General features: G+C 41.7%; 1 protein-coding gene across 1 annotated transcript; it reads left to right on the plus strand.

The window, feature by feature from the left end:
* Positions 1-728: 728 nt before the first annotated feature.
* Positions 729-11,093, plus strand: ATP6V1D (ATPase H+ transporting V1 subunit D). The gene is made up of 9 exons (XM_081856464.1): positions 729-936; positions 3,692-3,809; positions 4,012-4,091; positions 5,017-5,084; positions 5,850-5,894; positions 6,829-6,932; positions 8,145-8,211; positions 8,934-9,012; positions 10,417-11,093. The coding sequence occupies exons 1-9, from the start codon at positions 896-898 to the stop codon at positions 10,556-10,558; spliced, it is 744 nt and encodes a 247-aa protein (XP_081712590.1). The 5' UTR covers positions 729-895; the 3' UTR covers positions 10,559-11,093.
* The last annotated feature ends 518 nt before the right edge of the window (positions 11,094-11,611 follow it).

Here is an 11,611-nt window from a genome sequence, read left to right on the forward strand (position 1 = left end):
TCCAGGAGACAGGTGGTGCAAGGGTGCTGCGCATTTAAATATTTCAAAGCTTAAAATAAAGCAAATGCATCTCTTTTTACTCAAGCTCTCCCTGCTGACTCATAATATTGGATGCTGTTTTATTTGAATCCTCCGAATCTTTGCTTTTATACTGTTGCTTTAATGGTTTTAAGCTGTACTTTTGTTTTAATGGATCTTAGTTTGTGTCCAGTGCCTTTAAAAAATACTTAAAAGCGGGGGAGGGAGGAATCGAAATTTTGCGCACGAAATAAGATCCGGTTGTGAAACTGCAGCAACTCCTGTTACTGCTGATATCGCAGTGGCACACTGTGCAGCCACGGTTAAGCTCAGCTCGTGGAGGTCTCCGCACAGCTCTAGCTCTCTCTCTTCTGCCCCAGGATACCAAATAAATAAGGAATTTGGACCGCCTGTGTGAGCCTAACGTACAACAACAAAGGCAAAGGATAAATGGATTGTATCATTAAAAATCCAAGGGATGGAGTGGCGCCACAATGGGGAATTACAGCATGTGGCGGATTTCCACTTCTGCTGGATCCGTTTCTCTGCGACGTAAAGTCGGCGAGTCCTCCGCAGTTGCACTTATCTCGGCAGTCAGGGCTTTGAACCATAGAGTTTTTGCCAAAGCTCTCCTGTCTAGCATTCTGGCTCTATGCCTTTTGACGCGGCGCTCAGACGAGCCGAGGAGGAGGAGGTGACTCCTCGGTGACGTGCAGCGTGGAGGGCGGGGCTTCGTGTTTAGAAGCGGAACTGGAGGCCGCGGTGCCCTTGGTAACCAAGAGGAGTCACGTGACAGGAGCTGGAGCCCAGCTGAGAGAAGGTAGCGAAGGAGCCAGCGGCGTCTCCCGAGCAATCTCCGCCGACCACCCCGGGCAAGATGTCAGGCAAAGACAGGATCGAGGTTTTCCCTTCGCGGATGTGAGTGGCGCTTCCTGGTCCTTTCGGGCCTCCCTTGGGCGGTGGGGGCCGGTCAGTTCCTTCCCTGCGGCCCCACAGCCGGACACACTGTGCGCTGGGGGGTGTTGAGCTCTCAAATTCAAGCTGCCACGAATCAGCCACAAACCCCCTTTAGCCGCCGTCACGGGGGTGCATTTTCTCACCCTTGTAATTAGCAAAAGAAGGGTGCGATCCGTTTTCAGCGGCCTTAAGAACCCAATAGAATGGTAGTTATTTTGGATTGCTTCAATTCGCGTTGAATTTGGAGAGCACTTTGGGGTGCAGGATTTGATACTCGTCAAATTCTGTTTCGAATCCCATAACTATCACCAGTGTATTGATTGGCGTTGGTTAAGTTTACAAGGGGTTGTGAGAGGAATGCGTTGGAATAAAAAGGTAATGTTACCTGTCATATAAGAGTCTCCCCTCCCCTCCATTCAGACAAGTCAGACTTGTAGGCTTAAAAAATGGGGAAGTGAAATGTGAGTTGTTTCCAGGTCAAAATGGCAAATGCTTTGTCATATGGTCAGATGTCTTTGACAATTATGGAACAAGGTTGTCATTTTATCTGACTATGCAATGCTTGAAATGTCTCCTATTATTATTAATATGTTTGTATTAGAGACACTTTTTACTAGTCAGAGGGTGGTAGGGAGGGGCAGTACTAAAATAAGGAAAAAAAAGACAAAAGTGAAGCCTCAAAATGATGCTCAAAAGTAGAAAGCTTATTCTAGTACATAAGATTGCAACCTTAGTAATTTCAAAATAGAAATTTCTTAATAACAAACAACTGTGTTCAGCTTTCAAACTGAATTTTGAGAGGGAGAACTGAGTTTCCTTATGATTTTGAGAGGGAGAACTGAGTTTCCTTATGATTTTGAAGGCTGTAAGTCTTCTGTTTCTTTTAAGTGCCATAAAATTAATTGTACTTCTAGTGCCTAGCTTGGCAGTTTCTCATTTTCGTACATTGCCATACTGTTGTGTTTCTCATTTTCGTACATTGCCATACTGTTCTGTTAACTTGGAAGTCCCACTGATTTTGGTGGAATTTTCTCTAGGCAGGTATGCATTAAATTTCACCCTTGCAGAACAATCATATGCGGAGTTTTTATTATGAGTATAGATTCCTGCTCCTTACATAGATCAGCCATATTTCCAGTATGTTTGCTGAATCTGGCATGGCATTCTTGATAGTAAACAGAGCCATGTTTAGTATCCACACACAGTTTTGCTGAATCTTGTTCCAACTAGTAAGTGAGTTAGTCTGAGATAGAGAGGCAGTGGTACAAGCCAGTCAGTGCAGGAATACGGACACCAGACCTTCCCTTCATTTAAAGAAGTTCCAGTTCTCTTCCTCAAGTTGTTTTCCAGCTTAGTCGGTTCCTGGGAGACATAAACTCTCTAAGGAATTGCCATGAAATCTCCTTATTCAATAGTTCTAGTACTGCCCAAAATTAGTTTGTTGTTATGTTTCAAATTACTTTTCCTTGGAGTTCATGGGAATCGTGGGTGGACACAGCAATTACTGAACAGGCAAACACCATTGAATTCAGGCAAATCCATAGAGTGAGCACAGACCGTTGTTTACTGTGTGGCAGCTGCTTGTTACCATTCTTTGAGATAATTGCAAGCATGTAGAAAGCAAGTTGTGTCTAGCCATTAGGTGAAACTAGTGTTATTGCTTCTTGCTACGATTATAAAAGTGAGGCAAGGGCCTGCAGTGGTTGTCTCATTATGTGCCAGTTTTCAAATATCCACCATTTGTCATAGGATTTCCTCTGTCCATGCTGCTGTTCATACTTTACCTGGTAACTTCATATTGAGAAAAGTAGTATGTGATGTGATTTGGTTTCTGTTGAATGGTAGAAGAGACAGCTCATAATGCAAAACAAATTCTTGAGTTTCCAGTAAGGAACTTAGCTTATAATAGGGTTGCGATATTTCTAAAAGTGAAAATTCAGACACAAAGGTTGGTAAGCTTCTTTTGGCAGAGTGAACCAATTCTAATGTTCTCTTGGCAGCACTTCTGTTGCAGCCTCCCCATAAAACTGGAGTTTGTCATCTTTGCTTATTTGGTATGAGGATGCAAGCATGTTTAGAATTGCAGCCTAAAGGTTATAAGCTTATTATTTCTTCTTCTTCTTCTTCTTCTTCTTCTTCTTCTTCTTCTTCTTCAGCAATCACTCATAGCCAAGTAAGATTGTCTTCCATGAACACAGTCTTAACAGTGAGTCCATAAATGACTGTGGAGGTCAGTTCTGGATCCACACATCCAAGGCCACAGTGGGGACATAGGTTTCCGGGCAGGAGTTGATCTTGGTGAGGGGTTTGCCAAGCGTGCCTTACTCTTAGCTCGTTTTTCCCTTTCGTCCTGAGTTTGAGCATCTTCAAAGTCCATGACACCTTTGGTAAAGGCTGCTCTCCAATTGGATGCTCGTAGGCCAGTGTTTCCCAGTTGTTGGTGTTTATACTACATTTTTAAAGATTTGCCTTGAGAGATTCTTTAAACCTCTTTTATGATGTACCCTTCAGTGCACAGTAGGTATTATTACAGAGTAAACAAGCGTAGGATTGGACTGTCAGACATGTGTTGTAAGTGTATGTTCAAATTCTATGAGCCAAAGAATATTTCCTCTTGTTTTTAGGAATGTGCCTTTTCAGGAACAATCTTCTCTTTTCCCCAGATCATCTCCAGTGACAAGATCAAAAGTATTTATCACTTTTTTGAATTTGACAGGGCTCAGACCATCATGAAGGCCCGTTTGAAAGGAGCCCAGACAGGTCGCAACCTCTTGAAGAAGAAATCTGATGCTCTGACTATGAGATTCCGGCAGATTCTTAAAAAAATTATTGAGGTAGAGTGTTTTACTGTACTGAATTTATCTGTGAAATAAAGCTAAAAAATTTCCAATGTATGAACCATTATAATAGCAGGAATGAATTTTGCTCTTTTTAAAACAAAAACAAAACAGGCCCATTCCAGACTTAACTCTCATTATCAATTGTAACCTGTATATTGGTTTCAGAAAATGTCCTTTTTTTGGGTTGTGTTTGCAGACAAAGATGTTGATGGGTGAGGTGATGAGAGAAGCAGCCTTTTCTCTTGCTGAGGCAAAGTTCACAGCTGGAGACTTCAGGTAAAGCTCACAAATGGGTGTAGTTGAGGGGACTTCTGTGTGAGACATTTGGCCTTTCTCAAGAGGTGAACCATTCCTTTCTGTTTATGGGGGAGATTGGGAGGAAAATGAAAATTCTGCAGCAGATCCTATAAGAGGAAAAGGTAGAATGCAAACCCCATAGGAAATTAAATATATTTCCAGAGTGTCTACAAAGATAAACAAGCAGAAGAAAAATATGAGGGAAGGAAATAACACTAAAGTTGTGATAGACTCCACAGTGTTCTAAATATTACTACCTACCTTCATATTTTAGCTTCTTCTAGTTGACAAACGACTCCTTGAGTTTCTGTGACTTTCTGTTCCAGTAGCAGTCATCGATTACTCTTTAAAATAAATTACCACTGCGTTGCCCACAGCACATCAGAGCACGTTTTGAAGACTGATCAGCATGGTTTGCTGTGGTCACTGCTTTGAACATTATAAAAATGGCAGTTCACTAATCATGATTTCAGAAACATTTTAGGAATATATTGTAGGAATATTTTAAAATGCAACTTCCCATTTCACAGATCTAAAACATTGCTGTTATCGCATTTATGAATAAGAAAAACAGCAGTGCATTTTTATTGGTTCAAGAGCTGGAACCTTTAATTCAGCTTAGTACTGTATTTGGAAAAAACCAGAACCTCTAGTACTTTTCTGCTTTATAGGATACCATGATGTTGTGTTATGTATATACTGTCCTGGGATTAAGCCTCACAAGTGAGACTTGCTCTGAGAAAACATACATGGAATTGTGCAGCAGGTGCTAGGACCAGGTTTTACATTTCTATGTATGCTGCTGTGTTCGCATTAAACATACTTCATGAAAACTAGGAAAATATACTGCCAATTGCTTCCTCAAATCCGTTGAATACATACTGATACATATTTGTTTCTGCAGTACAACTGTGATTCAGAATGTGAACAAAGCTCAGGTCAAGATCAGAGCTAAGAAAGACAATGTAGCAGGTGTGTATCTTTATGCTATGCATGATATAATTATTTTAAATTCTATTTATTTAATTATTTAAGTGAGGGAGAAACTGCCGCATTGTTCAGTGCGGCTTATAGTAGAATCAAATAGTTGGAGTGGACTTTGAAGGTTATCGAGGTCCAATTCCTGTTCAATGCAGAATCTGATAAATTGCTATCCAGATACTCTTTAAATGCCTCCAGCACTGGAGAGCCCACCACTTCCCAAGGCTGTCTGTGATACTGTTGAAACAGGGGGAAGCTTCTAAAGTTCATCCAAAATCTGTTTCTCTGCCATTTTCACTTGTTTGTTCTAGATTTGGAGCAATAGATAATAACTGTTCTATATTCTGTGACAGCCCTTCATATATTTGAAGCCTGTCATGTCTCCCCTTAAGTACTACTTCTTAAGCCTAAATATACCCAGCTCTTTCAGCTGTTGCTCATAGGATGGTCTCCTGACTTTTCACACTACTGCTGGCCCTGCTCTGGGCACACTTCAGTCTGTCAGTGTTCTTATTAAAATGTGGCTCATTTTATAAACTGAGCTTCAGAGGATGTGTTCTGGTTCATTTAAGCCATCATTCTCATGACATCTGAACTTGGAAACTGTTATTTAAGTGCTTCCTATAAAGCAGAATCAAATTGGCTTTAGGTCCCAAAGGGTGTGGTCATGAGCGTTATGAGAACAAGATGGCAGCCAGAATAGAAATTAGGAAGTGGAATTCATTAATTACACAAACTGCTGTGTATCTTTTACAGGTGTGACCCTGCCAGTTTTTGAACATTACCAAGAAGGAGGAGACAGTAAGAAGTGATTTTTCTTTTCTTTTCCTTATCTCAAGAGGTTTTGATGTGATCTTAGCTTTAATATGCCATGTTTGAGACCCTTGAAAACTGTGTCTTCTGTAACTAGCCTGTAGTATAATATAATAGCAACGGTTATATGGACTATTTACAGCTTCTCTGTAAATGTTTAGGGGAGAATTTGACATTGCACTCTTCTGATCATTCTGTCAAGTGCAAGTATTTCTGCTTGCCTGATGAAACGATCCCCCCTCTCTGCCCGTGTGCTGTTCTGAGGGTTCTCCCTGCCTTCCATGGCAGATATTTTTTTGCGGCGGCGGGTGGGGGGGGGGAGAGTCCCTTTACATTAGCAGGAGCCCTTGCACCAACTTCCGCTAGCACTCTGGGACTAGCCCTCAATTTTTAAAAAATCAAGGGTTGCTTTTATATACCGGAGGAGAGGTTAACACATGAAAGACCACATGGTGTCTTTTAAAATGCAATCCTGAGCTTTGGGATGTTATGGAAACTCATGCTGTTTACTTTAGTAGGGTCAAGATTGTATTCTTTGGGCAATATCACTTGTGCGATGGGACTTCCCCTTCCTTTTGCAGTCCTACCCCCACCCCACTCGTAAATTTGTTCTGGAGGGTTTTCCAACCCTCTGGATCAGACTTTGAGGGGTACAGGGATTGTAGAGGAAGGGGAAATTCTGTCACACTGGTGGAAACCCATTCTGCAAGTGTCCTCCTGACACCATCAGATATATCCCTTTACAACTATTTGCATTTTCCATATTAGAAATGGAAGCTGAGATGAGTGGCTTTGCAGCTGTCTCATGCTTGGAGCCATCTTCCACCCTATAGTAAATATTCTGATGGTTTAGTTTTCTGTTTGGTGGCTGATTTTTTTGTTGCTAATGAGGCTGCTAAATGTTCTGGATGAATTATTTCAGGTTATGAGCTGACTGGTTTAGCCAGAGGTGGGGAGCAGCTGGCCAAACTAAAAAGGAACTATGCTAAAGCAGTAGAACTCCTCGTGGAATTGGCCTCTCTGCAGGTAGGTGAAGAAAGAAAACTATTAAAAGGACCTCTGGTATGGCTGTATATATAATAATTCTTTGTGAGGCCTTTTTAAAGTATCTGCTTCCTTTTCTAATTGATCATCTGTAGTTGTTTCTAAGATATACTTTGAGGACAAGAGGAACTGCATATTGTGCTCTGACCTGAAGTCGGGGTGCATGGTGGTGCCAGGGAGTGGTTTTGGGGTAGGTGTAGCTATATGGCTTTCGTTTAAGGGGAAATTAGATTGCAGCCTTTGGACTTGGCTTCCAAAACACTGATGAGCTGACATTTGCACAGAATCCCACCTTGTTGCACTAAGTTTGTGCTATTCTCTCAACTTCTTTGAAAGGAGCACACAGCTGGGTCTTTTTGTTGAGTTGCTGAATCTGAATTATCAGCCTGGTAGAACTTTGTGTGCTCACTTTGTGATGCTCACAATGTGGATGTACACATTGTACAATAACCCCTTCACCACTAACAGTATACAGTGGTGCCTCGCAAGACGAAATTAATCCGTTCCGTGAGGCTCTTCGTATAGCGGTTTTTTCATCTTGCGAAGCAAGCCCATTGACAGCTTAGCGGATTAGCGCTATTAGCGGTTTAGCAGCTTTTAGCGGATCAGCTGATAAGCGGCTTAGCGGCTTAGGAAAAGGGGGGGGAAAGGGGGGAAAACCCGCAGGAACTTGCAAGACATTTCGTCTTGCGAAGCAAGCCCATAAGGAAATTCGTTTTGCGAAGCGCCTCCAAAACGGAAAACCCTTTCGTCTAGCGGGTTTTCCGTCTTGCGAGGCGTTCGTCTTGCGGGGCACCACTGTATTGGCTATAGTTTCCTGTGCAAGAATTAGCAACACACCCCGCTTTCCACCTTACAAATTAACACTAGAATGTGGGTAAATCAGCACTGGGAGTGTGGGCAGCCTGTTTCTATTTTGCCATCCCCTAAAACTGGACTGGTGCAAAAAACAAACTGCTAGTAAGTTTGGAAGACTGAGCTGTCAATAAAGACTCTATTTAGGGAAACTTGCATGTGAAATACCAAGTGAGTGACAAGCCTGCATGATGCCAGATCAATTTATCTTTCTTAGCAATAAAAGTCCCATATATTTGCTGACATGTCTCTGCTCAGGGCTGAGGTACAAAGAGCTAGTGCATCATGCTTTTTTGCACAAATATCTAATTTTCTGCTCATTCTTTTCCCTTTCTATAGACTTCGTTTGTTACACTAGATGAAGCCATCAAGATAACCAATAGGCGTGTGAATGCTATTGAGCATGGTGAGTCCAAGGAGATAATCCTTAAGTTAGTCTTTTCCAGCCTGATACCTTCCAGATGTTTTGGACTACAACTGTTGGGGATGGATGGGAGTTGTAGTCCAAAACATCAGTGTGCTCTAACTATAGTGAATGAGCTGGTTTGCATAACAGGGCGAGCAATATGTGGGCTCTCAGATTGCAGCTGCTTTGCTCCTCCTCAGTTGCTTAGGGTCTCATCTGAACCAGGTCCAAATGGAGAGCATAACCAAAAATACTGCCCACCATAAATTGGGTAGTAAATGAAGCTTCCTAATATGCATCCTAATACCATGATGTGATTCAGAGATGTGCTGATGGATGGCTTTTCCAAGGCCCCATTTCATAGTACTATCTTGGAAGAGGTCAGAATCTAGAAGAACCATCTCCCTAAGATGACCCTTTCCCCACCACCACCACTATGTTTGTGGCCCCTGGAACACCACATCACTGTGAAGTATTTTTCCTTTTGCTCTGTCACACTCTGGCCATCCTGTATAGTGATTAAATTACTGTGCCATACAACAAACTATGCATCTAACTCAAGGGTTGACAACCTGGGCATCCCTTGGCAGGAAATCAGACTATACACGTATCTATGTATGTTCAAAAACATAGATGGCAATCACCAGGATAACTAATTTTTGCATGGCTGCCCTCCTTGTACTTATAGAATCATACTTACTAATGGCAATTTCTTTTTATAGTGATTATTCCCAGGATTGAACGTACACTCTCTTATATCATAACTGAGTTGGATGAGCGAGAGCGAGAGGAGTTTTACAGGTGAGTGACTTGGCAATCCAAAAATAGAAAATTATGAATCTGAAAATGCCCTGGGATGGAGTCTTTTGAGCCCACAAATGCCTCTGTTAACCAATGAGGAGGGAATTTTTGCACACTCAACATTTTCCCTGCAGCTCCACCACCAGTTTTCATCCTCTTTTTGCAAGGTCTCCCAACTCTGTGGAGTCTATTGGGGTGGGAACCTGCAGTGAGGAGTTAGAAAAAATGGCCTCCCCCTTCTTGGATTCCACTCTGTACGAGTGTGCAGCCTAGTTCATACTGATCCCCCCCAACAGTCCTTGCTAACTTGATGTCCTCCAAAACAAAACAAATTCCTTCCAGTAGCACCTTAAAGACCAACAAAGTCAGTTCTTGGTATGAGCTTTCGTGTGCATGCACACTTCTTCATATTCACTTCTTCAGTGTGCATGCACACGAAAGCTCATACCAAGAACTGACTTAGTTGGTCTTTAAGGTGCTACTGGAAGGAATTTGTTTTGTTTTGACTATGGCAGACCAACACGGCTACCTATCTGTAACTTGATGTCCTCCAGATATTTTAGACTACATCTCCCATCAACCCACAGGCAGGTTAGCTGGGACTAATGGAAGTTGTACTCTAAAACATCTGGAGGACACCAGGTAGTTAGTTCCTTTTCTTACCCCTGCTTTAAGCAATAGTCTCACTTTTTCTAGGAAGAAATTCAATTATTAAATAATTGTGCCAAAAGAAAGCAGGTGATTAGGGCTGCAAACAAGTTTCAAAGTTACAATGGAAAGTACACCTCCACCTCCAAATGTTGGTACATTTTGTCCTTAAATTTTCAGCTAAGTTCCACAGAATTGATGGCCCATTACTGTCAACTATTTGAAACAACATTAAAAAAAAATCCTTCCAGTAGCACCTTAGAGACCAACTAAGTATGTTATTGGTATGAGCTTTCGTGTGCATGCACACTTATCTGAAGAAGTGTGCATGCACACGAAAACTCATACCAATAACAAACTTTTGTTTCGACTATGGCAGACCAACACGGCTACCTCCCTATAACTGTCAACTATTTCTCATTGGAATAGAATACAAATGTATATTAACTTATGTTTACCAAAGCCTTCAAATGCAGTGTGTCAAATGGAACAATTTATCATCTAAGGGGTGGCACACTGGGATACCCACACGTAACACACAGTTGAGTTTCCTCTCCTTCTGGTGCGTGGGAAATCACTCAGTGCACCAAGCCATTGCAGGGAATGAGAAGCCCTAGCTTTTCCCCAAACTTTGTGAAATTGGAAATAAAATCCCGATAATGGCTGTGTCACATTTCGGGGTGGGGTGTGGGATGTAGGAATGACCTGCTATCTGCACACCGGCTTTACAATAATTTGCACTATTTTTCTCTGTAGATTAAAGAAGATCCAGGAGAAGAAGAAGATACTGAAAGAAAAGAACGAGAAACTGCAAGAGTTGCAGAGGGCTGCTGGACAGCTGCGCGAGCCTGCTAATTTGCTTGCGGAGGAAAAGGATGAGGATCTTCTCTTTGAATAACTGTGGACATCTGTTACAATGCAGGACTCAGAACAGTGAGTTTGAGATACAGTTCTGGACACATTGTGATGCTTTTGTGGCTCTTCATTTGGTGTATTAGCCTGTGCTATCCAGTCTGGATTTATTCCAGGATTTTTTTTCTGTTGTGGAAAATAGCTGGTTTGTCCATTGAACACATGCATGAAGCAGAAACATTTCCAGTTCTACATATCTCCATTTAATTTAGTTGGCAGAGAAGTATTGCCACTTCTGCTTCTGCTGTTCTCTCAGCTGTACTTAACTTCATTTTCCCCACATACTGCCAAATTCTTGTGAGCAAAGTTCCTTGTTCTGACCTGCTTTGTGTTCACAAGTGACAGCAACTGTAATAACTTATTAAATGAACAGGCTTTTTTTTTTCCAAAACACAATTTTAAAAAAATCTGTGTGATCTCATTGTATCTTTTTGTTCCTGAAAGAAGGAATGGTTTCCATTTTATGTTGTATTTGCCAACTCATCTGTGCTGTAAAATCAGTAAAGGAACCTGGGTCTAAACTTGTGTCATTTTTGTAAAACATCTATTAAATCTTCAAAATAGGTAGGTGGGAACTAGTTGAGTGAACAGGATTTCTCTTTTGCATCTGAACAACTATTCTATAGTTACTTGAACTCTGAAGCAGCTGAAAAAGGCATCCTCTTGTCAAAATCTCCCTTATTCGGTGCATGCTTACTTGTCCTGCAATTTGACAGAAAGCTGGCCCTAACAAGCAGGCTGAAAAACATGTTATATCATGCCAATGTTAGGATCGTCCTACATACACTGTCATGTGATAGACAACAATCCCATGACTGCAAACATGGAGCAGGAATCCTAACATCCATATGGTAAGTAATCCTATACAGTACAAGGCTATTGTTCTTAATAGGAGTTGAACATAGTGTTTTTGCCCTTGGGCTGTTATCAGAAAAGGAGCACCCATTTCCCTATGCAACTGGTGTGTTTATATGGGCTGCCATAGGTGGCACCAGCCTCTCTCTACTCCATAGGGGTATATAGTTTCCTCAGCGCTGCC

This window comes from Podarcis erhardii, assembly GCF_964252035.2.
Source record: "Podarcis erhardii genome assembly, chromosome: 1".
Lineage (NCBI taxonomy): Eukaryota > Metazoa > Chordata > Lepidosauria > Squamata > Lacertidae > Podarcis > Podarcis erhardii.